The sequence below is a fragment of the Ictalurus furcatus genome, chromosome 9 (genome assembly GCF_023375685.1).
Source record: "Ictalurus furcatus strain D&B chromosome 9, Billie_1.0, whole genome shotgun sequence".
NCBI lineage: Eukaryota > Metazoa > Chordata > Actinopteri > Siluriformes > Ictaluridae > Ictalurus > Ictalurus furcatus.
Genome location: NC_071263.1, coordinates 3,233,139 through 3,261,087, shown reverse-complemented (window position 1 = coordinate 3,261,087; position 27,949 = coordinate 3,233,139). Strand labels below are relative to the sequence as shown.

At 39.6% G+C, this 27,949-nt stretch overlaps 4 protein-coding genes across 6 annotated transcripts; 3 read left to right on the top strand and 1 right to left on the bottom strand.

The window, feature by feature from the left end:
* The first annotated feature begins 946 nt into the window (after positions 1-946).
* LOC128612528 (NACHT, LRR and PYD domains-containing protein 1a allele 5-like) lies at positions 947-6,077 on the top strand. Its single transcript, XM_053632818.1, has 5 exons — positions 947-1,625; positions 3,949-4,122; positions 4,912-4,965; positions 5,125-5,286; positions 5,381-6,077. The coding sequence occupies exons 1-4, from the start codon at positions 1,282-1,284 to the stop codon at positions 5,132-5,134; spliced, it is 582 nt and encodes a 193-aa protein (XP_053488793.1). The 5' UTR covers positions 947-1,281; the 3' UTR covers positions 5,135-5,286; positions 5,381-6,077.
* An 82-nt stretch (positions 6,078-6,159) lies between these two features.
* On the bottom strand, positions 6,160-10,089 carry LOC128612521 (uncharacterized). 2 transcript variants are annotated; one of them, XM_053632808.1, is made up of 3 exons: positions 9,992-10,007; positions 9,809-9,899; positions 6,160-7,350 (listed from the first exon to the last, which is right to left on the bottom strand). In XM_053632808.1, exons 2-3 carry the CDS (start codon positions 9,809-9,811, stop codon positions 6,700-6,702), a joined length of 654 nt encoding a protein of 217 aa, XP_053488783.1. In that variant the 5' UTR covers positions 9,812-9,899; positions 9,992-10,007; the 3' UTR covers positions 6,160-6,699. The 2 variants fall into 2 exon arrangements, with proteins under 2 accessions (XP_053488783.1, XP_053488784.1); XM_053632809.1 differs by having other exon boundaries at positions 6,160-7,215; positions 9,809-10,089.
* A 61-nt stretch (positions 10,090-10,150) lies between these two features.
* On the top strand, positions 10,151-16,507 carry LOC128612517 (E3 ubiquitin-protein ligase TRIM39-like). Of its 2 annotated transcripts, XM_053632800.1 has the most exons (11): positions 11,735-11,892; positions 12,000-12,088; positions 12,176-12,219; positions 12,347-12,440; positions 12,612-13,214; positions 13,337-13,890; positions 13,997-14,086; positions 14,212-14,445; positions 14,537-14,699; positions 14,904-14,939; positions 15,765-16,507. In XM_053632800.1, the coding sequence occupies exons 6-11, from the start codon at positions 13,393-13,395 to the stop codon at positions 16,298-16,300; spliced, it is 1,557 nt and encodes a 518-aa protein (XP_053488775.1). In that variant the 5' UTR covers positions 11,735-11,892; positions 12,000-12,088; positions 12,176-12,219; positions 12,347-12,440; positions 12,612-13,214; positions 13,337-13,392; the 3' UTR covers positions 16,301-16,507. The 2 variants fall into 2 exon arrangements, with proteins under 2 accessions (XP_053488774.1, XP_053488775.1); XM_053632799.1 differs by lacking the exons at positions 11,735-11,892; positions 12,000-12,088; positions 12,176-12,219; positions 12,612-13,214 and adding exons at positions 10,151-10,359; positions 10,781-10,875.
* Positions 16,508-19,075: 2,568 nt separating this feature from the next.
* Positions 19,076-26,333, top strand: LOC128612516 (E3 ubiquitin-protein ligase TRIM39-like). The gene is made up of 8 exons (XM_053632798.1): positions 19,076-21,868; positions 22,259-22,351; positions 23,247-23,803; positions 23,909-24,004; positions 24,128-24,361; positions 24,447-24,633; positions 24,842-24,877; positions 25,255-26,333. Exons 1-8 carry the CDS (start codon positions 21,841-21,843, stop codon positions 25,788-25,790), a joined length of 1,767 nt encoding a protein of 588 aa, XP_053488773.1. The 5' UTR covers positions 19,076-21,840; the 3' UTR covers positions 25,791-26,333.
* Positions 26,334-27,949: the final 1,616 nt, after the last annotated feature.

Genomic DNA, 27,949 nt, shown 5'->3' with positions numbered 1-27,949 from the left:
GAGTGGAGACGTCAATAATGAACATGAGGTGAGACAGATTGAGACAGCGTCCAGGAGACCAACAGCACAGGAGACACCCATCAAATGTAATGATCTCTTTAAAGACAAGTCCATCAGAAGTGTGCTGATTAAAGGAGTTGCTGGAATTGGAAAAACAGTCTCTGTGCAGAAGTTCATTCTGGACTGGGCTGAAGGAAAAGCAAATCAGCACATCACCTTCATGTTTCCACTTCCCTTTAGAGAGCTGAATCTGATGAAGCAGAGAAATCTCAGTCTGATTGATCTTCTTCATCACTTTTTCCCTGAAATTAGAAAACTACAATTAATAGACTCCTACACAGTGGTGTTGATCACGGATAGTCTGAATGAGTGTCGACATCCTCTAAACTTCCAGAAGAATGAGAGATTGTGTGATGTGACAGAGTCAGCCTCAGTGGATGTGCTGCTGACAAACGTCATCAAGGGAATCTGCTTCCCTCTGCTCTCCTCTGGATAACCTCTCGACCAGGTGCAGCCAATCAGATCCCTCCTGACTGTGTAGACCAGGTAACAGAGGTACGAGGGTTCAGTGATCCTCAGAATGAGGAGTACTTCAGGAAGAGGATCAGTGACCGGAGCCTGGCCAATAAAATCATCTCACACATGAAGTCTTCAAGAAGCCTCTACATCATGTGTCACATCCCAGTCTTCTGCTGGATCTCAGCCACTGTTCTAGAGAGAATTTTGGGTGGAGCAGAGCGTGGAGAGATCCCCAAGACTCTGACTCAAATGTTCACACACTTCCTGATCTTTCAAATCAAACACAAGGACCAAAAGTACCATCAGAAATGTGACCCTGGTCCTCAGAAGACCAGAGAGAGTATCCTGGCACTGGGAAAACTGGCTTTCCTACGGCTGGAGAAAGGAAACCTGATCTTCTATGAGGAAGACCTGAGAGAGTGAGGCATTGATGTGAGAGAAGTGTCAGTGTACTCAGGAGTGTGTACCCAAATCTTCAGAGAGGAGTTTGGGCTTCACCTGGGGAAGGTGTTCAGCTCTGTACATCTGAGTGTTCAGGAGTTTCTGGCTGCTCTATACGCATTTCTCTCCTTCATCAGCAGAAATGTAACAGAACAACAAACCACTGATCTGTCTGATCTTCTCACCAAGTCAGACACGTCTAATGTCCTCAGGAGTGCAGTGGACAACGCCTTACAGAGTGAGAACGGACACCTGGACCTGTTCCTCCGCTTTCTTCTGGGTTTCTCACTGGAGTCCAATCAGACTCTCTTACGAGGCTTAATGCCACAGACAGGAAGCAGCTCTCACAGCAAACAGGAAACAGTCGAGTACATCAAGGAGAAGATCAGTGAGAATCCACCTCCAGAGAAATCCATCAATCTGTTCCACTGTCTGAATGAACTGAATGATCATTCTCTAGTGCAGGAAGTACAAACTTACCTGAACAGAGGATATCTCAGGTGTCTCAGTGGAACCAGACTCTCTCCTGCTCAGTGGTCAGCTCTGGTGTTTGTGTTACTGAACTCAGAACAGGAGCTAGATGTGTTTGATTTGAGTAAATATGACCCATCAGAGGAATGTCTTCTGAAGCTGCTGCCAGTGGTCAAAGCCTCCAGAAAAACTGAGTGAGTATTTTTATTTATAAATGTATTACTGCATGGTTTATTAATTTTAATGTAACACTGAACTGCACTGTTTGGATTAATCCTTGTTAATAATTACTCTAATCATCTTTAAACAAACCTCTGGTACTGTTACAGAAGAGTTTCACTTTTTACACTAACACATTACGTCTGCACTGAGGGCTGGGCCATATGGACAAAACCTTATATCACCATTACCTTTTCTCTAAAACTGATGAAAAAATGATCTCTACAAAATAACTGCATGTATTCATCACTGCTTTTTGATCATTTTCTGAACTAAACACCAGTGAAAGGCACTTTTTCTTTTTTCCTTTTGTTTAAAAGTGACATTGAACAGAACTTCACAAACGAGAAGAAGAAAACCAGAACACTGTCACCATGGGGACAATATGAATACAGCATGTGATATTGGCGATATAGAGGATATAGGAATATATCTATCAATAGACATGATTGATTATTCTATTTTCTGGTCCTATGATATGTATCAGCGTACCACACCGCCCAATCTGCACTGAGGGACACGTGAGAGTGTCGTGGAAAACAATCTTTCCAACCTAAGTTAAAAACTTCAGTGACAGATGGTTTGTAGATGCCAAAGGTCATCAGACTTTATTGAAACAACAAAGTGAGACAGTCTGCAGAAAGTCTGAATTATACACACACAAACATGTCTTTATATACTTTTCTGAAGCAGTAAAATTATCCCTAGGTGGGGCATTAACCTCTTCTTTCTAAAAACAAACCAATCTCCATCACCTTATTGAATTATTCATATCTACATGATACCTTACATTTGTGGTGCATGCGTTGTCAGTTGGATTTTCTTAAAGGTTTTATTGAGACAAGGTCGTTTTTTTGCAGCGCATGCGCCTTGCGTTGAATTTTCTGAAAGGTTTCATCAGGACAGGATTTTTACCCTGTCCCAAAATTCACCCTTATACCTTAATGACTTTCGGGCTTTAGTCCCAGCCTGGTAAACTTCATCCTGGAAGTCTGATCTGTTATTGTGACACTGGTTTGCAAGCTTAAAGGGCTTTGATTGGAAACACAGTTCTGGTGAATGTCTAATTGCTAATTTATTGCTAGAGTAAAGCTGCTTTAGACAAAAATACACAGTTCGTCTAACTCAGTTTACACAGGACATACAGAGATACAGAAAAACTTCGGGGTTACGCATGTAACCCTGTTCCCTGAGAAGGGAACGAGACGTTGCGTTTAGCATAACAGTATGGGTCACGGGCGCAAGGCGCTTCCCATACTGTTATGCTATGCAACGTCTCATTCCCTTTGAAAGGGAACGTCGGGGTTACGCATGTAACCCTGTTACCTGATGTTCAGTAAAACATAGAAGTCTTCTAGCTCAGTACACACTTACAATATTACTTGATTAAAAACTCTTCTGTGTTTTTAGATTATGCTTCTAAATATTGATTGTACTTACAGACTATGTTTGTTAACATAATATAGATTATTAGATTATGCTTCTAAATATTGATTGTACTTACAGACTATGTTTGTTAACATAATATAGATTATTAGATTATGCTTCTAAATATTGATTATACATATAGATTATGTTTGTTAACTAATGTTGATTATTAGATTATGCTTCGAAGTAATAATTCTAAATGTTAGTTACACATATTGATTAGACTTTATCTTATCGTATCTTATATTCTATAAGAGAGAAGAAGGACTGGATTGATTGGATCTGTAGGGTTGCAGCCATATACCGGTGATGACCGCGGTATGAAAATTGATGGTTATCAAACCGTGTACATTCACCTACGCATTCACATCTCCTTTAATCCTCCACTGTCTGTCAGACTCGCCAACTTACTCCACACACACACACACATACACACACACACACTGACACACACACACACTCACACCATCCTGCACTGCGGCCTACAAACATGGCCGTCATGGACCGCAATTCCCAGAACACACCTTCATTCTAATCACGCACTCCTGCATCCAATTTACGCTCAGTTGCTTAGTCTCTATCATTTTTCCAAGCCTTGTATTGTGTTTGCTTTTCTGGTTCTTGACTTTGTTCACTCTGTTGACCTCGATTCTCTGCCTTGCCTAGCCTGTTTGCCTGATCGTTTGACCCTTCACTGCCTATTGATTTCTACCTGATCCTTTGGACTTCTTGTTGTTTGATTAAACTTCCATACCTGCACTTGCTTCCGTCTCAGCCTCCATTACGTGACAATGGTAAAGAGTAAGTGTATTATGGCTGTGTGTGTGTGTTTGAGATCAGTGTTCTGATATTTCATCATTTCTCTTCCAGTCTGTGTGTGTGTAAACTGACAGAGGAAAGCTGTAGAGTTCTGTCCTCAGTTCTCAGCTCAAGCTCCTCCAGACTGAGAGAATTGGACCTGAGTTACAATAAACTGCAGGATTCAGGAGTGAAGCTGCTCTCTGCTGGACTGGAGAATCCACACTGTACACTGGCGATACTGAGGTACACACACACACACACACACACACACACACACACACACACACGTCCAGTTTCCATCTGTGGTGATTGTAATTGTGGTGATGTGATATATTGTCATTGTTGTGTGTGTGAGATGGAGAGTAAATGTTCTGTTTATAAAGATTTTGTGTAGTTGATGTTGGTTTTTGGGGGGTGCGAAATACATCTGAAAAAGCGTTTCAGTGGTTAATATTGGGTATGTGTTTGTGTTACTATGTGAGGGATATTTTGTTTGTGTAACCACACTGTTAGAAAACTGATGTTTGAATGTGTACATTCAAAAAGAAGAGCTGTTTAAAAAGAATCCGTATTACTTGTCTTCCAAAAAAAACACATAACCCTTTAGGAGGTAAAAATGATTAAAAGAGCTGTTTAAAAAGAAATCGCACGTATTACATGACTTCTAAACAAAGATCCTTATGAGGTGAAAATGTTAAAGTGTTGGATAAAAGAATCACCCTTATTGTTTAAACTATAAGATAAGTTTTCGCAAGATGTCTTCCATTCGCTGGGTTAAAGCAGTAATGATGTTGGAACGCATTATCAAGAATGTTTATTTGTAAACAAATTCATGGGGCTGTTGTAATGGTTAAACAGTTATCTAACGCTTCAGGTGATGCTGACATTGTGTCTATTCTGGACATCGTAGATGAAATCAAGTTTCTGAACAAGGCAGGCACATGTGTTATTATTTTATAAGTATTCGTTCCTATGTATGATGTGCTGTGTATGTGTAGAATGACCAGCCTATACTTTTTATTTTACACAAAGGATCGAACTCAGGCGGTGCCGCTCCGTGAGTCAGGTCGGGCAAGCCCATGCTCGGTAAGTGTTGTAATAATTAGATATTTAACGGTTACGTTTAAATGTGGTTTTATGCTGTTTACATATAATTTTTTCTGTGTGTTCGTTTGTTTACTGTTCAAGGATTGTCATATCTTGTAAACAAGATCGAAGTACCAGTGTTCAAAAATTGTGTTGCAGGTTCTACTGAACGGCTTGTGTCAACAAAGCCTAGAAAGAACAAGTGTAAAACAGTTACGGTCGCTCAGGTCCATACTCCGACTGACGAATGTTTGAGAGACAGAGGTTTAGTGACATCTACAAAGCCTAAGCGATCAAGATATTCCCCAGGGTCGACAGACGGTATGTAGCATGTATTTTTTTAAAAGAGTGTTTTATTCGTACTGATTCGTACTAATTCGTACTGATTTCCTAATTCATGGTTTTTTTTTCCCAGAGTCAGTTGTGAATGAACGTGCTGCCGCTGAACCGCATGCTATAGACTCCGTTTTGAGCTGGGATCGCGAATTGTTAGAATCGAGGGACCATTGTGCATTTTCCCGGCTCCTGGAGAAACGCGTGCCAGTGAATGTCTAACTGCGGGAGAGGACGACTCTGAGGCTCTACCTTCAAATCAAGAAGATTACGGTCGCGAGTTGCCGGCTATTATAGACAACAACAGAGCCTTATCTGAACTGATACGATCCGGGTTCAAGACCATCGAGGGGCATATTGTGTGGATTGAAAAGAGTTTTGCTGTCTTCGGAGAGCATCTGGACAGCCTTGAGAAGAAACAGCGTTTTTATAATCAATCTGTGACGGATACTTTACAATGACACACCATCACGCATAAACATATTATAGCTACCCAGAGGCTCCTTGCTGGGGAGATTCGCTGCACTGGCCATGACCAATATCTGATAACAGAGTTGTAACTGCAGAACACTGTGGGGTATTCAGTACAGCAAAAGATAGGGTTTAATGACATCACACGGTTTGAACGGTTGTTACACATTAAAATAGTGGTGTTCCATAACAAATGCAAATAGGACATCAGTACATAGCTCAGTGTGATGTCACTAAATACTGTCAGAAATATAATAGGCGATATCATGTCAACGGATCCACCCCAAAACAACACGTGTGCGCAGCAGAACGTTGTATCCATTGTGGCGCGGAATTGGTTAATGATGGCGTACACCAGTGTTTTATACAACCAATAAAACTCGAGCCACCTAGCAACAAATACATATATTATGATTTTGAGACACAACACGTAGACGGTAAACACATTTCAAATTTCCTATGCGCGATTACGTTTAAAGGGGAAGAGTTCACAGTCGCTGATACAGTCTGTACAGATCGACTTGTTAAAAAGTTTAGACAGCCTCATTATCAGAATTTCACATGGGTTGCACACAATGCTTCTGGGTTTGACAACTTTATACTTTTGGAATATTTTGCAAAAGCAGGGCTAACACTTCAAATTGCTATGCAAGGCTGTTGGATCATTTTAATGTATGGCCAGACATTCAAGCAACGTTTTAATTGATAGCTACTCATTCAATCCTATGCGTCTATCCATGACGTCTGCTGCGTTAAATCTAACCTGTACTGAGAAAGGTAATTTTCCAGAACTGTTCAATAGAATAGAAAATGAAGACTACATAGGACCATACCCGGACAAGCATTTCTACGGCTATGAGACAATGTCTGACAAAGAGAGGGTTCTGTTTGATGAGTGGTATGTTACGGTAATGGGTAAAGTGTTTGATTTTAAAAAAAGAGCTCTCCATGTATGACAAGAACGACTGATTGGAATAAAGTGGTGGGTCTGAATTCTCTGCAGGATTTCTGAAGTTCATCTCCAAACTTTCCTCCTCCTACTTCGCGGAGCACCAGCAGATGCGTCATGCAGCTCCCGATGTCTTCCAATGTCCAGGGTCTGTGAACCAGCATAGGGCCTCCTTCTTTGGCCACTTCTAGCTTTGGGGCATTTACCATGGCGTGCACTGTCCCTTCTCTGTCCGATTTTGTTGGTCTGAAGCCCTCAGGCAGCAATGTTGTTGGTCCCTTCACTTGGGATCTCGTGTTTAACGCCACCGGTGAAGGTAGGATGGCTGGAGCATCGTTTGATGGGGGTTGGTGGCTCAGTTCTGACAGGTTCGGATAGAGTAGCATAGGTTGGGCCCCTTCATCGTGAGGAGGTGCCTCTGAAATTGCAGGTTCCTCCCTCCTTACTGGCGGTGGGGCGGAGTCCGGGTCGGGATCGGCTTTCTGCAATTTAGCACACTGAGAAACAGATGAGGGCCCTGCCTGAAATTTTTTCTCTCTTTTATGTGCCTCGCTCTGCCATTCAGCAAATGCCTTCCAGTCAGTCAAAAACTGCACTTCGCTCTTTGTTTTAGGGGTCTCTCTTTCTCCTTTCTCTAAATTAGAGAAAGGACAGTATATATATATATATATATATATATATATATGCGCTGTCCTTTCTCTAATTTAGAGAAAGGAGAGAGAGAGAGACCCCTCTCTCTGTGTGTATGTATATATATATATATATATATATATATATATATATATATATATATATATATATACATACACACAGTATCTCACAAAAGTGAGTACACCCCTCACATTTTTGTAAATATTTGATTATATCTTTTAATGTGACAACACTGAAGAAATGACACTTTGCTGTCCCTTCAAAATAACTTACCACATAGCCATTAATGTCTAAACCACTGGCAACAAAAGTGAGCACACCCCTAAGTGAAAATGTCCAAAATTGGCCCAAAGTGTCAATATTTTGTGTGGCCACCATTATTTTCCAGCACTGCCTTAACCCTGGTGGACATGGAGTTCAGCACAGCTTCACAGGTTGCCACTCCTCCATGACATCACAAAGCTGGTGGATGTTAGAGACCTTGTGCTCCTCCACTTTCCGTTTGAGGATGCCCCACAGACGCTCAATAGGGTTTAGGTCTGGAGACATGCATAGCCAGTCCATCACCTTCACCCTCAGCTTCTTTAGCAAGGCAGTGGTCATCTTGGATTTGTGTTTGGGGTCGTTACCATGCTGGAATACTGCCATGCGGCCCAGTCTCCAAAGGGAGGGGATCATGCTCTCCTTCAGTATGTCACAGTACATGTTGGCATTCATGGTTCCCTCAATGAACTGTAGCTCCCCAGTGCCGGCAGCACTCATGCAGCCCCAGACCATGACACTCCCACCACCATGCTTGACTGTAGGCAAGACACACTTGTCTGTGTACTCCTCACCTGGTCGCCACCACACACGCTTGACACCATCTGAACCAAAAAATTTATCTTTGTCTCATCAGACCACAGGACATGGTTCCAGTAATCCATGTCCTTAGTCTGCTTGCTTCAGCAAACTGTTTGCGGGCTTTCTTGTGCACCATCTTTAGAAGAGGCTTCCTTCTGGGACGACAGCCATGCAGACCAATTTGATGCAGTGTGCGGCGTATGGTCTGAGCACTGACCGGCTGACCCCCCACCCCTTCAACCTCTGCAGCAATGCTGGCAGCACTCATACGTCTATTTCCCAAAGACAGCCTCTGGATATGACGCTGAGCACGTGCACTCAACTTCTTCGGTCGACCATGGCGAGGCCTGTTCTGAGTGGAACCTGCCCTGTTAAACCGTTGTATGGTCTCGGCCACCGTGCTGCAGCTCAGTGTCAGGGTCTTGGCAATCTTCTTATAGCCTAGGCCATCTTTATGTAGAGCAACAGTTCTTTTTTTCAGATCCTCAGAGAGTTCGTTGCCATGAGGTGCCATGTTAAACTTCCAGTGACGAGTATGAGGGAGTGTGAGTGTGATGACACCAAATTTAACAAACCTGCTCCCCATTCACACCTGAGACCTTGTAACACTAACAAGTTACATGACACCGGGGTGGGAAAATGGCTAATTGGGCCCAATTTGGACATTTTCACTTAGGGGTGTACTCACTTTTGTTGCAGGCGGTTTAGACATTAATTGGTGTGTGTTGAATTATTTTGAGAAGAGAATTTACACTGTTACATAAGCTGTACACTCACTACTTTACATTGTAGCAAAGTGTCATTTCTTCAGTGTTGTCACATGAAAAGATATAATCAACTATTTACAAAAATGTGAGGGGTGTACTCACTTTTGTGAGATACTGTATATATATATCCGTCAGCATATATCTTAGTTTTGAAGCTGTGATCTAAAAAACACCAATATGTCTGCCGTCGCAGAGGCGAAGTTTCTGGAATTTATTATAAGAAATCGCTCCATGTAATACTTCTCTCAGTGTAATATGCGCATTTCTTATATCATTGACTCCCTTCCACACAGACAGCAATACACAATGACTGCGTTTACATGGACAACAATAATCCACTCTTAATCTAATTAAGACCATAATTTGATTAAGAAACTACCATGTAAACACCAACCTTAATCTAATTATGGTCATAATCTAATTAAGCTCTAATCGAATTAAGACAGGTGGATTACTCCTGTTTTAATCGTATTATGGACGTGCATTACAGACATGTAAACACCTTAATCACATTATGAACGTCGTGTGAGCATTTTCACCGCATTTTGCGACAGGACACGATCACACACGGCAGTTTTACGCTTTACGGCGAACAAGAGAGTTTGGCTGTGTCCCAAACTGCATACTTGCCTACTATAGGGGAGTGGTGTGGGGAAAAGTACATGCATCTCGGCTACTATACAGTAGGTAAGTATGCGATTTGAGACGCAGCCCACGGCTTCAAGCAGTCGTCTATTTGCACGTATAGCATGACTAATAATTAACCGCACTTGAAGCGTTCGTAAAAAAAAAAAAATTAAATAAAAACACCCAAAACTGTATACGGTACCATAACGAGGACGAACTGTATGTTGATGCATGAAATTCTGGAGGGACGTCGGACGGCGTGGCGCGGTGACGTAAAGATGCGGGCTCTTAATCTAATTATGATCAATAACATGTAAAACGGGTACATGACTGGAGTATTCTAAAAGCGACTCATGTAAACACCTTAATCACATTATTACCTTACTTAGATTAAGGTCAATAATTAGATTATTGCTGTCCATGTAAACGTAGTCAATGACTTCATAAAATTCTAATTTTAAATCATTGACTCCCTTCCATAGAGACAGCAATACACAATGACTTCATAAAATTCTAATTCTAAATTCTTGATGATTCCTTCCAGTCACTGGTAAGACTGCATAAGTCTTTCGCTCTGCACAATAAAGGGGAAAACTTCTGCGTGTCAACACGGACTTTCAGGGTGAAATTTTTCCACGAGCATCCTCCGGTTTGCTTGTTTTCCAGAAAAGCTTAAAAGACGCGCGCAACCCAGCCAGGAGACAGCAAATTGTCACGAAAATTAGACAACACTCACAGACTCGTTCTCTGAAGGTAAAAAGGATTATTACGGAAAGATTGTTAATACAGGATAGAATAAAGCAGGATAGAATAATGAGAGTGCTCTGAAGTGCTTGTACTAAACCACTATTATATATATGAAATGCTATTTTCAGGTTAGCAGTGTGTGAGAGATTTGTATGTTCTATGGTGGTCCAGCGGCTAAGGATCCCTTGCGCTCACCACCGTGGCCCAGGTTCAATTCCCAGCAGGGAACCCTAGCCACTGGGGTTGTAGTCAGTGCTGGTCCCAAGCCTGGATAAAAAATGGAAGGGTGACGTCATGAAGGGCATTCGGCATAAAACCTGTGTGAAATAAAATCTAAGTGGACCCTGCCATAGCACAGGAATAATGCTAAGAAGAAGAAGTGTGTGTGTGTGAGATTTGTACCAATATGCAATGCCTTCTTTTTCAGCTGGTGATTTGCTGTAGGTGGCCTCACAGACCCTAAACAGTATCTGCACCCTAAAGGGAGTTTTTTTCTCAACTGCCAAAACATTTTTTTTACAGGTAATCATATGACATATGATGGATAATATTGAAAAAATATTGTGGATAATATTGGATAAATGAGTCTTGTTAATGAGTGAATATGAGGAGATTTACAACATAATGAGCTGAAAATAATTCCAATGTTTCTGTAACTAAAATGAACAACGTGTGTGATTCGTTACACACGTTACGATTCCTGTACCATAAACTGGTACGGGATTTAACATTCCCCTTTAACTGTTGCTTCTGCATTTCAACTGCATTACTGATAATAATAATAAATCTAATCTAGACACCAACATTTAGGTTAGTTAGTTGGCCAATACTAGCTAGGACTGAGGGGAGAGAAAGCCAAGTGTGAAAGTGTTACGCCACGGCCAGCAGATGGCACTGTGGCTCGGCTCCGGACGAGTCACGTGACATTGTTTTGGTTCACTCGCTTCCTGCTCAACAATTGAGTGAAGTGACTTTCATTTGCCACAGGTGTCGATGTTTTTCGTTGACTGGGGTATCTATTTAAACGCCTTGGTTACTGAGCACTCGGCTCAGTATTCTAGTTTATACTCGTTAGTATTGTTTGGATCGGTTGTCTCGTTTGTTTCCATGCCTTGAATGTTCTCGTTTTCTGCCACGTTTCCCGGTGAAGACCGCGTTTACTTTTGTTTATCATTGTGTGTTTAATAAAGACCTTGATCTGCACCTGCATCCGCCTCCAGTCCAGATCCGTTACAGAAAGTAGCCTTAATGTCATTTTACCAAAAAACTACATTCTGTGTAGTTTATATCTGTAATTTATATAGCATTTGTAAATGGGTGGGATTGTGGGTAATCAGAAACCTCATAGATCCTTATATGATTTCAACAGGAGCAGGACAATTCATCTTGATAATCTGGTAAACATTTGTTTGATAGCATGATGGCATATTTTTCTGCCTGTCGGAACTATCATAATTACGATGTGACTACATGAACGCCACCACATTAGAGAGTAAACGGCTCGTTGCAGAAGAAGAACCAACAGAACCAACTTATACTGTAGGCCAGTTTAGTTCATTAAATTGGCGTGTGTAACTGAAATAAATTCATCAATAATTATTCGATTTATCCTTCAGGTATACACTTTGTTTAATATTTTTTCATAGTTCAGAAGTTGGGCCAGGATTTTGGCTTATTAAACCGAACTGAATAGCAGTGTCAGATAAGGACGTACTTCTGTACCAAGGTCGAAAAAGTGAGAAATTAAATTTCATGCTCAAGAAACAAACTTGATAGTTAAGATGAATGAAACATTTAAAAGTGTTCTTGTGTCTGTTACAAGAATGTTACTGAGTGAGGTGCAAACATTCCTACTAACACCAGAAAGTAAGAAATTATAAACTACAGTTACTGACTGAGAGTTGTAAGAATACTCAGTAAATGCCTGTGATTTATTTTTTTAACCATATAATGTGTGTCAGTCTGTGAACTGAATATTGATTTGTTTCTGGAGGTTTTAAAAAGGAGAAGGAAAGAGGACATGGCTGAATCTTTATCATCACAACTAAGACAACGCAGAAAGAACAGCATGCATACACCTACTGACTGTAAGTTACACAGTTTATACTTGAATAGGTGTGAATTTAACTATATATCAGTTTCTAAATCAGTGATGACTTCAGAAAACCTAATGTGAATCCCAGATAAACCTTAAAGACTTCAATTCATTTCAAGCTAGTTAAAGCAGATTTCTGATTATTAAATTAAATGGTTTTCAGAAACATGGTTAAGAAGAAACCACTGTGCTCTGATGGGATGGTGTCTTGTACTAGAGATGTATCTTTTTTATAATCCCACTCCTGCCTGCTCCTGAAGGAATCCTTCCTGCTCCGTTTGGCCAAACCTAACCTCTCTTGTAGTTATTTATCTTTGTACATGCCCATGATGTTTCCTAATGAACTTAGTTGGTTCTGTTTCTCACAATATAAGTAAATAGTAATTTAAACCATAGGGACTCTGACCAGGATAAAGATACTAGATAGTGAAAATGAATGAATGAACACGGTAAATGAGTCACGCAGTTCTGCACAAGAACCCACCATGTCCAGTGCGTTTCTATGTTAAAGACATGGTCATTCTTACAAGGTTCAAATCTGACCTCCTGCTTCCACCTGCAGAAACGTAAAATCTGCCTGCTCCAGTGACTTTGTGTTGGGCCTCACAGGATCCCAGTCCTGATGCACACTTCTAATACACACCTCATATTTTGTACATGAGACTTTTGTCAAACAAATATGATCAAGGTCCAATTTTCCATAACCTTTAAAACACATTTGAGCTCCAACACTTTGTGTGAATGATGTGTGACTAGGAGGAAAAAGGTTACTCAATATTTCTTTTATAAAATAATCTAAATTAATACTTTCTTGTTTTGGGGTTGTTATTTTAAAAATATATTTTATTGTGTAATTTTTACAGTTATTTCTCTTAATCTATCCACCAGTTGCAGGTGAATCCAGCAGCCTCCTGACTGAAGAGCAGTTACAGTGTCCTATCTGTATGGAAGTGTTCACTGATCCCGTCACCACTCCATGTGGACACAGCTTCTGCAACAGCTGCCTCACACAAAGCTGGGATATGCGTAAACATTATTATTGTCCATATTGCAAAGAGAAATTCACCAAGAGACCAGAAATCAAGATTAATATAACACTGAGAGAGGTTGCAGATCACTTCAAGAAGAAAACAGTCTCAGATAAGTCTCAGATTCTTTGTGACTTCTGCACTGGTGTGAAGCAGGAGGCCTTGAAATCCTGTCTGGATTGTTGTGTGACTCTCTGTTCATCTCATTTAGAGCCTCATAATAATGTTCCAAAATATAAGAAACACAAAGTAATAAATGCAGTGGAGAACGTGGATGAATACATATACCAGGAGCATGAGAAACCTCTGGAGATGTTCTGTAGAGATGATCAGAAGTGTGTGTGTCGGTTCTGTACTGTGACAGACCACAAGAATCACAAGGTTCCATTAGAGGAGGAGAGTGGAGATAGGAAGGTGAGACACCAACATCAGTGTTAAATATTCTTATGAAGAATGTAAATGAATTCAAATTTTGAAGATAAATGGTTGTGTTCTTTTTTTTATTTCTGTGCTGAGTCAGCCGGGGAAAACACCGACAGAGCTGCAGCAGATAATCCAGGAGCGACTGAAGAAGATCCAGGAGATTAATCACTCAGTAGAGCTCAGCAAAGTGGGTCAAACATGATGTAGTTCATATCTGCTGCATTTTGTACTTTATGTTTAGTTTTGTAGAATTAAAGGAAATGCACATCTTCACTGTTAGTTGATGAAAGTGAGATGTTCTTCTTTCTTTAGAGAAACACAGAGAAAGAGAAATCAGACAGTATTGAAGTCTTCACCGCTCTCATTCGCTCCATTGAGAGGAGTCAGGCTGAGCTGCTGGGGGTGATGGAGAGGAAGCAGAAAGCAGCAGAGAAGCAGGCTGAAGGACTCATTAAAGAGCTGGAACAGGAAATCGATGAGCTAAAGAGGAGAGACACTGAGCTGGAGCAGCTCTCACACACTGACGATCATCTCCACCTCCTACAGGTCAGTGTTCCTCTCTCAATCACTCAACCACAATGCAGAACATCACAGAACATCAGCTGAGGGATTTCTCCTCTCTCCTGTTCTACTGTAGATTTATCCGTCACTGTGCATCGCTCCACACACCAAGAACTGGACTGAGATCAGGATTAAAACTGAACCGAGTGTGGAAGCTCTGAGGACGGCTCTGTCTCAGCTTCAGAAGACTCTGAATGAGAAACTCAGTGTAACTCTGAATAAGAAGCTGAAGGAAAAAGGTGAGAAACTGAGAAGTCTGTAACAAGGGAATTATTTTGTTAGAGACTGTATGAAAAGTTATTGATTAGTTTGTTGGTTTATTGATCGATGAATGAAAGTAAATTTGTGTTAATGATTTTTGTAGCTTTGTTGTAACTTTCTAATTCCAAGTTTACATTAAAAGCATATTTAATTTAATAAATATCCTGTTGTGTTGTAATTAGTCTCCACAGAACTGAAGAGGATTCAGCAGTATGCAGGTACACTGCAGTTTCTGTTTCCTGTGTGTGTGTATATATATATATATAATATATATTATTATTTAAAAATATATATTTTAAAGTTCTCCCCATTATTTAATTAGTATCTTTAGTACACCTCCCTGTTACCTCCATGCACTAATGCACTAAACATAATACTCTATATAATTTTCTATGTTGGGAAGTTTGTTACTGCATTTCTTTAGCTGATAAATCTATCATGTACTTATGAAATGTAAAAGCCTGTCACGTCACGGGATTTGAGCAGAAGCAGGTGCAGATTAAAGTCTTTATTTTAAACGTAATTCAATAAACAAGGAAAACGCGGTCTAGCCAGGAAAACGAGAAGCTGGATGCGAGGCAGGAAACTAAACAGGACATGAAAACAAGACCGCTTAGCACACATAACGTATTCACCATTCAAACGCTCATTCAAGATAAATACTGTGCGACGTGCGCAGCCACACGAGGAGTTTAAATAATCAACATACTCAAACTAAAATACAGACACCTGGAGTATATTAAGACACACCCTCGAACATGAACCAATGCTTAAACAAGGAGAGAATCAAAACAAACAACGGCGCGTGTCCGTACACAAAAGTCTCGTGCACATGCGCACTCAGAAGCCGGGCCGCAGTGCCATCTGCCGGCGAGGGCGTAACAAAGCCTTTACCCAAGCACACAGTTCTATTATTTATGCCCAATACATATATTTTAATGTTCCACAAATCTGCTTGTAAAATGATAATTATTGTGATATACTAGATTATTAATTATTGTTATTTATCTGCATTCTCATCACATACTGTGTGTTTCTCTCAGTGGATGTGACTCTGGATCCTGATACAGCTAATCTCTTTCTCATCCTGTCTGATTTTGGAAAACAAGTGACGTGTGGAGACACAAAGCAGAATCTCCCAGACACCCCGAAAAGATTCACTTATGATCCAGTTGTCCTGGGAAATCAGGGTTTCACCTTAGGGAGGTTTTACTATGAGGTGCAGGTCAGCGGGAAGACTGTGTGGGATTTAGGAGTGGTCAGAGAGTCTGTTAACAGGAAGGGGAAAATTGCACTTAAACCTCAGGATGGATTCTGGGCTGTGGCTCTGAGGAAGGGGAATGAGTATACTGCTTGTGATGATCCCTGTATCTCCCTCTCCCTGAGAGAGAAACCCCAGAAGGTGGGCGTGTTTGTGGATTATGATGAGGGTCTGGTCTCCTTTTATGACATTGAGGCCAGGTCTCATATCTACTCTTTCACTGGTCAGTCTTTCACTGAGAAACTCTATCCATACTTCAGTCCTTGTCCAAATGATGGCGGTAAAAACTCAGCACCACTGATCATCTCTCGTCTGTAAAATTTACCCCTCACAAAATCAGTAGTGTATGAAAGATATTTGAAAGATAGAGTGAAAGAAAGGCAGAGTGAAAGATATTTTTTTTCAAAACAGATATCACTACACAGTAATGATCATGAATTTTAATATAATTTTAGGGTTATCTGGAGTGTATTGTGCATGTCTATTAAAAACAGTACAATGTATAATAAACCTTGAATTCACCTTTTTAGTAGAGAAATCATTTTATAAGTAGGCAGAATCTTCTGTGTGTGGGTGTGTGTGTTTGCATATATATTTTTGTATACAGTGCCCTCACAGTGGCACTTTTGGTAAATATGAGCAAAAGCTGTGAAAAATTGTTTTATTGTTTTATTGTTTAATTTTTTTTTTATCTTTTGTTAAACAAAATTCACAAAAAATACTCTGCTTTCATGGATATCAAACCATTGCAGGTTAATCCAAAAATTATCTTTGTTAAATATATGTGTGCAACAATTATTGGCACGCTTTTATTCAATACTTTGTGCTACCTCCCTTTGCCAAGATAACAGCTCTGAGTCTTCTCCTATAATCCCTGATGAGGTTGGAGAATACATGGCGAGGGATCTGAGACCGTTCCTCCATACAGAATCTCTCCAGATCCTTCACATTTCAAGGTCCATTCTACTGGACTCTCCTCTTCAGTTCACCCCACAGGTTTTCTATCGGGTTCAAGTCGGGGGACTGGGATGGCCATGGCGGGACCTTGATTTTGTGTTCAGTAAACTATTTTTGTGTTGATTTTGATGTATGTTGTGGATCATTGTCCTGCTGGAAGATCCAACCACCGCCCATTTGAAGCTTTCTGGCAGAGGCAGTCTGGCAAAAAACTCTATTTTGGTTTCATCGGACCACAGAACCCGATCCCATTTGAAGTTCCAGTAGTGTCTGGCAAACTAAAGAAGTTTGTTTTTGGATGAGAGTAGAGGCTTTTTTCTTGAAACCCTTCCAAACAACTTGTGGTGATGTAGGTGACTTCGGATTGTAGTTTCGGAGACTTTCTGACCCCAAAATACAACTAACTTCTGCAATTCTCCAGCTGTGATCCTTGGAGATTTTTTGGCCACTCGAACTGGCCTCTACACAGTGCGTTGAGGCGATATAGACACACGTCCAGTTCCAGGTTGATTCATAACATTTCCAGTTGACTGGAACTTCTTAATTATTGACCTGATGGTGGAAATGTGCATTTTCAATGCGTGTGCTATTTTCTTTTAGCCACTTCCCATTTTGTGAAGCTCAACAACGTTTTGCCGCACATCACAGCTTACCCATTGTTATGAATGACTAAGGGAATTTGGCCTATGTGTTACCTCATATTTATACCCCTGTGAAACAGGAAGTCATCATTCCGTTAGTATTTTTCATCTCCAACACTTTTTGACTTTGTTTTTTATACTTCATCAATCAGAATATTCAACTGGATAAAAGAACAAGTGTTTCATTAATAATAGCTTTAGTTCATACAGGTTTACTAAAGTGTTGCTACATGAGAGCGTTTGTGTGTTAATATGTGGAGCCGCCTTCCAACATTAATAAGAACTGAGCAAGAAGTGACTTCACAGTGTGAGTATAAGTGAAACTGTCATATACAGTAAAGTAGGCAGAAGGAGATGCAAATGCACTGAGAGTTTATTTTCTAACACACACGCAAACAAATCCAAATTGTGAAGCAAGGTCGTAATCCACAAGCAGGCAAAAGATCAGACGATGTGCAAACCGTATAAACTGGGCAGAACTTAATAGCAAAAACCAGGAAGAGAGGAAAGATCAAAACCAGATAAGCAATGTATAAAGACAATGTATGATGTCAGGTACATGCACACTGAGTGATTACTTCACAATGTGAGTGTGAAACTGTAGTCCTTAAATTCCGTGTGGAGTGATTGTGTTCAGGTGTGTGATTAGAAGTCAGGTGATTGTAAACATGACAAAGTCCGTGGGTGTGGAGATGTGTAGTCTAGAGATGTGTAGTCCATATTAGTAGGCTGTGTTGTGCTCTGGGAAACGGAGTTCTCTGTGGAGTTGACCTGACAGAAATCAGACCGGTCTGAAAGATGGATAGTGATACAGCTCATCCTTGTCTCATCCTGTCTGATGATGGAAAACAAATGACTTGTGGAAGGAAAAAGCAGAATTTTCCCAACACCCCAAAAAGATTCACTTTTTATGCAACAATCCTGGGAAATCAGGGTTTCCCCTCAGGGAGGTTTTACTATGAGGTGCAGGTCAGCGGGAAGAATAAGTGGGATTTAGGAGTGGTCAGAGAGTCTGTTAACAAGAAGGGGGAGATTGCACTCAAACCAAGGGTGTAGGTTTGGTCTCAATATTGGTAGGGACACGCACCCATCCCGGAAAAAAAGGACTGTTTAATGTTGACAACCAACTGGTTTATTAAAATATAACATCTATATTTACATTAAGATCTTTACATTAAGAGACATTCTTCATGATAGTCCTTGGTGTACTTACAATATATGGTACTTACAATACATGTACATTGGTCATTTACAATTAATCCATAATAGCATATGAGGAGTTCATTTGCAAAAACAGATATCCACCATTTTAATTCATTTTCATAAATCGTTTTTTAAATTGTGCATTCCAGGTAATACAAATCAAGCTGCAATTGGGTTGTTTTGATTACATTTATTTTCACTTAATTATAACAAACCAACTGCAGTTTGATTGATATTACCTGGAATGCGCAATAAAAAAAAACATGATTTTTAAATATTCATAAGAATGGAGATATCTGTTTTTGCAAATGAACTCTTCATATAGGCCTATGTTTAATAAAAAAAAACTCATGACCAATATGTTGACTTTCAAAGGTTATACTGTATATTTGCTGAACATCCTAAAGAATGACTTTAATGCTGATGCCTCCCTACAGTTCTGTACCCTGTGATTACACGTTAAAACGTTTTTTTTACTCAGGTTTATCTGGATTCCTTTTAGGAGCTAGACTTTTATATTTTGGGAGGGCAGAATTGTCCCTACCAATATTTGCGCGAACTCGTTCGCATTTGATTGGCTGACAGGGAGGAGCTATCTGAAGGCTCACCTTACATGCAAATATCAAACTGCCAGTGTAGAGTACAGACCCGGAGGTGAGGGCTGATCGGCTGACAATGGTAACTAAGTTATCAAGGCTGTCAGTTCATACCTCAAGCATGGGTGAAAATTTAGTCTTTCTGATGACTTTAATCCCTTTCCTCTATTGCCTGCATGGCACGGCATACATAAAGTATTTTTTCCCATGCCAACACGTTTTGTACTTTGTAGATATCATTCCACCCAAAAAACAACAAGACATCAGGAGCTTTTTCCCCACCCAAAGCGTAAGTAATAGGTAGTAAACTAACTGTCCAGTAGCCACATTGATTTAAAATGAAAACCTGTTAGCGACCAAACGTCACCAGCATTGCACTGCGGAAAGTAATGTCACCTGATGTTAGTTAACCGTGTTAGCTAGCGTTAACTAGCAAGCTAACCCTGACTTCTGTCATCTGCAGTCTAGCAGTCAGGTTGTTAGCTGGAACATAAAATAGGTGCACATATGAAATTATGTTGAGTTGAATTTTAGTCTAGAAATCCCATGAAAATGTCAGCATTTAATGAATGAGTTTGTATGCAGGAAACACAGCAGCAGGCTGAAGTAGAGCAGGATGAAACAGCTGTGTCTTCAGGGTTTCAGGTGAGGTCCTAATTATGAAATATATTTTAGAACTGTAGGAAGGCATCAGCATTAAAGTCAGTCTTTAGGATGTTCAACAAATACACAGTATAACCTTTGAAAGTCAACATATTGGTCATGAGTTTGTTTTGAAAAAAAATCTTACATCAAAACATCATAAGATCCTATTCATTGAATATTAACATGTCCCTCAAAAATAAATGGGATCCAAAGTTCAACTATATGTTTATATCTTCATCAATGCATTATGAATATGTAAAAATCATGTTTTTTTATTGCACATTCCAGGTAATATCAGTCAAACTGCAGTTGGTTTGTTTTAATTAAGTGAAAATAAATGTAATCAAAACAACCCAATTGCAGCTTGATTTGTATTACCTGGAATGCACAATTTAAAAATGATTTATGAAAATGAATTAAAATGGTGGATATCTGTTTTTGCAAATGAACTCTTCAAATGCTATTACGGATTAATTGTAAATGACCAATTTACATTTATTGTAAGTACCATAGTCTACCTATTTTAATGTTAACTTAGTTGCAAGTTATTATAACACAGGATGCAAAAGAATAATTTGCAAATGTTGTTACAGACCAGGTTAAGTTTAGTTTTCTCTTTGGGAGACAGTCAGTGTGAGTGAGGACGATCCTGAAGCACGTCAGTGTAGCAGTGTCATGGACATGGGGAATAAGCCATACCAGCCTGATCCGAACTTCATCGAAGTACAGCAACTTCCAATCAAGATTTGACGGTTTCAGGCGAACTGGTACAGTCAGTATTCATGGCTTCACTACAGTCCAACACTGAAAAAGGTTCTTTGTTTTGAGTGTGTCAAATCATACACCATAAAAAAAACCACTTTGGAAAAAAGAATGACCCTGCCTTATGCACAAAGGGTTTCAATAATTGGAAGAATGACACAGGTAGCTTTAGCCGCCACAAAGCTGTATGCCATGGACATCAAGAGGCCCTTGACCAAGTATATCTTAAAGATATTTTCCAACAATTTGTATCTGTCAGTGACCGACGTAGGCATCTGTTTGGATTGTTTAAATAGACGCCAAGGACTATCATGAAGATTGTTGATGTTGGATGCAAAACATTTTTTTTGTTTTTTTTCTCTTTTCCGTTAACAAGTCATTTCATAGTTTACTTTCTTTTAGTCTTTGATCTGTTGCTTTGTTTAATTTGTATTTAAATGTAAATGCAGATCTTAATGTAAATATAGATGTTACATTTGAATAAACCAGTTGGTTGTCAACATTAAACAGTCCTTTTTTTCCGGGGTGGGTGTCCCTACCAATATTGAGACCAAACCTACGCCCGATGTGTGAAATGTAACACGAACTCCAAGGTGAGTGTTTTTACTTGTTACTGTACATGTTGTTATGTGAATAACAGTAGTAATATTAACATTGTCATAAATAAATACATGCACCATAATCTGTTTGCTGTAGCTCTGTGTTTATACATACATAGGCCGTGTGTGTGTGTGTGTGTGTATACACCATAATTCAATGTCTAATATTTTAAAAACGGAAGCAGCACAAACAAAGCTTTTATCGGCACAAACGGAGCACAAACGATTGAGACTACTTTGCCGACGTTTTGCGTTGGGTGGGGGCCAACATGACGCAGGTTATTCATGTACCTGGGGTTCTCGGGTGTTAAAATGAGTCTCCGCCTACTAGTGTATAACTGAAAGTGAAACCAGACCCGTCTGAAAGCTCACATAGACCAGGAAGACGTCTTTTTAAAACAAATGCTGAATTTAATTACTCTGGATCGAGTGGATCAGAGAAGAGAATAAACAAGATGAGTTTTGATAAAGAGAAGAGTAAAGGTATGTATTTATTTAATATTTTTATTAATAGTTCAGAATTTGGGCCAGGATTTTGGGTTATTGGTTTATTAAACCAAACTGAGTAGCGGTGTCAGATAAAGACGTATTTCTGTACCAAGTGGGAAAAAGTGAGAAATTAAATTTCATGCTCAATAAATAAACTTGATAGTCAAGATTAATGAAACATTTAAAAGTGTTCTTGTGTCTGTTACAAGAATGTTACTGGGTGAGGTGCAAACATTCCTACTAACACCAGGAAGTAAGAAACTATAAACTACAGTTACTGACTGAGAGCTGTGAGAATGCTCAGTAAATAACTGTGATTTATTTTTTTTTTAACCATATAATGTGTGTCAGTGTGTGAACTGAATATTGATTTGTTTCTGGAAGGGTTAAAAAGGAGAAGGAAAGAGGACATGGCTGAATCTTTATCTTCACAACTAAGACAAGGCAGAAGGAACAGCATGCATACAGCTACTGAATGTAAGTTACACAGTTTATACTTGAACAGATGTTAATTTAACTATATATCAGTTTCTAAATCAGTGATGACTTCAGAAAACCTAATGTGAATCCCAGATAAACCTTAAAGACTTCAATTCACTTCAAGCTAGTTAAAGTAGATTTCTGCTTATTAAATTAAATTGTTCTCAGAAACATGGTAAAGAAGAAACCACTGTGCTCTGATGGGATGGTGTCTTGTACTAGAGATGTATCTTTTAATAACCCCACTCCTGACTGCTCCTTAAGATATCCTTCCTGCTCCATTTGGCCAAACCTAACCTCTCTTGTAGTTATTTATCTTTGTACATGCCCATGATATTTCCTAATGAACTTGAAGTTCATTCTATTTCTCACAATATAAGTAAATAGTAATTTAAACCATAGGGACTCTGAACAGGATAAAGATACTAGATAGTGAAGATGAATGAATGAACATGGTAAATGAGTCACGCAGTTCTGCACAAGAACCCACCATGTCCAGTGCGTTTCTATGTTAAAGACATGGTCATTCTTACAAGGTTCATATCTGACCTCCTGCTTCCACCTGCAGAAACGTAAAATCTGCCTGCTCCCATGACTTTGTGTTGCCCCACAGGATCCCAGTCCTGATGCACACTTCTAATACACACCTCATATTTTGTAGAAGAGACTTTTGTCAAACAAATATGATCAAGATCAAATTTTCCTAAACCTATAAAATACATTTGAGCTCCAACACTTTGTGTGAATGATGTGTGACTAGGAGGAAAAAGGTTACTCAATATTTCTTTTATAAAATAATCTAAATTAATACTTTCTTGTTTTGTGGTTGTTATTTTTAAAACATATTTTATAGTATAATTTTTACAATTATTTCTCTTAATCTGTCCACCAGTTGCAGGTGAATCCAGCAGCCTCCTGACTGAAGAGCAGTTACAGTGTTCTATCTGTCTGGAAGTGTTCACTGATCCCGTCACCACTCCATGTGGACACAGCTTCTGCAACAGCTGCCTCACACAAAGCTGGGATACGAGTCAACATTATTATTGTCCATATTGCGAAGAGAAATTCACCAAGAGACCTGAACTCAAGATTAATATAACACTGAGAGAGGTTGCAGATCACTTCAAGAAGAAAACAGTCTCAGATAAGTCTCAGATTCTTTGTGACTTCTGCACTGGTGTGAAGCAGGAGGCCTTGAAATCCTGTCTGGATTGTGGTGTGGCTCTCTGTTCATCTCATTTAGATCTACATAATAATGTTCCAAAATATAAGAAACACAAAGTAATAAATGCAGTGGGGAACCTGGAGAAATACATTTGCCAGGAGCATGAGAAACCTCTGGAGATGTTCTGTAGAGATGATCAGAAGTGTGTGTGTCGGTTCTGTGCTGTGACAGACCACAAGAATCACAACGTTATTCCATTAGAGGAGGAGAGTGGAGAGAGGAAGGTGAGAGACACCAACATCAGTGTTAAATATTCTTATGAAGAATGCAAATGAATTCAAATTTAGAAGATAAACGGTTGTGTTTTTTTTTTTTATTTCTGTGCATAGAGTCAGCTGGGGAAAACACAGACAGAGCTGCAGCAGATGATCCAGGAGCGACTGAAGAAGATCCAGGAGATTAATCACTCAGTAGAGCTCAGCAAAGTGGGTCAAACATGATGTAGTTCATATCTGCTGCATTTTGTACTTTGTTTAGTTTTGTAGAATGTAAGGAAGTGCACATCTTCACTGTTAGTTGATGAAAGTGAGATGTTCTTCCTTCTTTAGAGAAACACAGAGAAAGAGAAATCAGGCAGCATTGAAGTCTTCACCGCTCTGATTCGCTCCATTGAGAGGAGTCAGGCTGAGCTGCTGGAGGTGATGGAGAGGAAGCAGAAAGCAGCAGAGAAGCAGGCTGAAGGACTCATTAAAGAGCTGCAACAGGAAATCGATGAGCTAAAGAGGAGAGACACTGAGCTGGAGCAGCTCTCACACACTGACGATCATCTCCACCTCCTGCAGGTCAGTGTTCCTCGCTCAATCACTCAACCACAATGCAGAACATCACAGAACATCAGCTGAGGGATTTCTCCTCTCTCTACTGTAGATTTATCCGTCACTGTGCATCGCTCCACACACGAAGAACTGGACTGAGATCAGGATTAAAACTGAACCGAGTGTGGAAGCTCTGAGGACGACTCTGTCTCAGCTTCAGAAGACTCTGAATGAGAAACTCAGTGTAACTCTGAATGAGAAACTCAGTGTAACTCTGAATGAGAAACTGAAGGAAAAAGGTGAGAAACTGAGAAGTCTGTAACAAGGGAATTATTTTGTTAGAGACAGTATGAAAAGTTATTGATTAGTTTCTTGGTTTATTGATCGATCGATGAATGAAAGTAAATTTGTGTTAATGATTTTTGTAGCTTTGTTGTAGCTTTCTAATTCCAAGTTTACATTAAAAGCATATTTAATATAATAAATGTCCTGTTGTGTTGTAATTAGTCTCCACAGAACTGAAGAGGATTCAGCAGTATGCAGGTACACTGCAGTTTCTGTTTCCTATATATTATATATATTATTTAAAAATATATATTTTAAAGTTCTCCCCATTATTTAATTAGTATCTTTAGTACACCTTCCTATTACCTCCATGCACTAATGCACTAAACATAATACTCTATATAATTTTCTATGTTGGGAAGTTTGTTGCTGCATTTCTTTAGCTGATAAATCTATCACGTACTTATGAAATGTAAAAGTCTTTACCCAAGCACACATTTCCATTATTTATGCCCAATACATATATTTTAATATTCCACAAATCTGCTTATAAAATGATAATTATTGTGATGTACTAGATTATTAATTATTATTATTTATCTGCATACTCATCACATACTGTGTGTTTCTCTCAGTGGATGTGACTCTGGATCCTGATACAGCTTCTCCTTATCTCATCCTGTCTGATGATGGAAAACAAGTGACGTGTGGAGACACAAAGCAGAATCTCCCAGACACCTCGAAAAGATTCACTTATTATCCAATGGTCCTGGGAAATCAGGGTTTCTCCTTAGGGAGGTTTTACTATGAGGTGCAGGTCAGCAGGAAGACTGAGTGGGATTTAGGAGTGGTCAGAGAGTCTGTTAACAGGAAGGGGAAAATTGCACTTAAACCTCAGGATGGATTCTGGGCTGTGGCTCTGAGGAAGGGGAATAAGTATACTGCTTGTGATGATCCTGGTATCTCCCTCTCCCTGAGAGAGAAACCCCAGAAGGTGGGCGTGTTTGTGGATTATGATGAGGGTCTGGTCTCCTTTTATGACATTGAGGCCAGGTCTCATATCTACTCTTTCACTGGTCAGTCTTTCACTGAGAAACTCTATCCATACTTCAGTCCTTGTCCAAATGATGGAGGTAAAAACTCAGCACCACTGATCATCTCTCGTGTGTAAAATTTACCCCTCACACAATCAGTAGTGTATGAAAGGTCCAGAGTGAAACATATTTTTTTCAAAACAGATATCACTACATGAGTAATGATCATGAATTTTAATATCACTTTAGGGTTATCTGGAGTGTATTGCGCATGTCTATTAAAAACAGTACAATGTATAATAAACCTTGAATTCACCTTTTTAGTAGAGAAATCATTTTATAAGTAGGCAGAATCTTCTGTGTGTGCGTGTGTGTGTGCGTGTGTGTGTGTGTGTGTGTGTGTGTGTTTGCATATATATTTTTGTATACAGTGCCCTCCACTAATATTGGCACTTTTGGTAAATATGAGCAAAGAAGGCTGTGAAAAATTGTTTTATTGTTTAAACCTTTTGAACTTTTGGTAAACAAAATGCACAGAAATACTCTGCTCTCATGGATATTAAACAATGCATGTTAATCCAGAAAATATCTTTGTTAAATATGTGTGCAACAATTATTGGCACCCTTTTAGTCAATACTTTGTGCTACCTCCCTTTGCCAAGATAACAGCTCTGAGTCTTCTCCTATAATGCCTGATGAGGTTGGAGAATACATGGCAAGTTATCTGAGACCATTCCTCCATACAGAATCTCTCCAGATCCTTCACATTTCGAGGTCCACGCTGATGGACTCTCCTCTTCAGTTCACCCCACAGGTTTTCTATGGGTTTCAGGTCAGGGGACTGGGATGGCCACGGCAGGACCTTGATTTTGTGTTCAGTAAACCATTTTTGTGTTGATTTTGATGTATGTTGTGGATCATTGTCCTGCTGGAAGATCCAACCACGGCCCATTTGAAGCTTTCTGGCATAGGTAGTCAGGTTTTCATTTAATATCTGTTGATATTTGATAGAGTCCATGATGCCATGTATACTATAACAAAATGTATCCAGGTTCTCTTCCAGAAAAACAGCCCCAAAACATTAAAGAGCCACCACCATATTTAACCGTGAGCATGAGGTAATTTTTCCATATGGCTACGTCTCTGTGTGCACCAAAACCATCTCTGGTGTTTATTGGCAAAAAGCTCTATTTTGGTTTCATCGGACCACAGAACCCGATCCCATTTGAAGTTCCAGTAGAGTCTGGCAAACTAAAGAAGTTTGTTTTTGGATGAGAGTAGAGGCTTTTTTCTTGAAACCCTTCCAAACAACTTGTGATGACGTAGGTGACTTCGGATTGAAGTTTCGGAGACTGTCTTACCCCAAAATAGAACTAACTTCTGCAATTCTCCTGCTGTGATCCTTGGAGATTTTTTGGCCACTCGAACCGTCCTCTACACAGTGCGTTGAGACAATATAGACACACGTCCAGTTCCAGGTTGATTCATAACATTTCCAGTTGACTGGAACTTCTTAATTATTGCCCTGATGCTGGAAATGAGCATTTTCAATGCTTGTGCTATTTTCTTCTAGCCACTTCCCATTTTGTGAAGCTCAACAACGTTTTGTCGCACATCACAGCTTACCCATTGTTATGAATGACTAAGGGAATTTGGCCTATGTGTTACCTCATATTTATACCCCTGTGAAACAGGAAGTCATCATTCCGTTAGTATTTTTCATCTCCAACACTTTTTGACTTTGTTTTTATACTTCATCAATCAGAATATTCAACTGGACAAAAGAACAAGTGTTTCATTAATAATAGCTTTAGTTTATACAGGTTTAATAAAGTGTGGGTACATGAGAGCATTTGTGTGTTAATATGTGGAGTCGCCTTCCAACATTAATAAGAACTGAGCAAGAAGTGACTTCACAGTGTGAGTATAAGTGAAACTGTCATATACAGTAAAGTAGGCAGAAGGAGATGCAAATGCACTGAGAGTTTATTTTCTAACACACATGCAAACAAATCCAAATCGTGAAGCAAGGTCGTAATCCACAAGCAGGCAAAAGATCAGACGATGTGCAAACCATATAAACTGGGCAGAACTCAATAGCAAAAACCAGGAAGAGAGGAAAGATCAAAACCAGATAAGCAATGTATAAAGACAATGTATAATGTCAGGTACATGCACACTGAGTGATTACTTCACAATGTGAGTGTGAAACTGTAGTCCTTAAATTCCATGTGGAGTGATTGTCATGTTTACAATCACCTGACTTCTAATCACACACACCTGAACACAAAGTCCG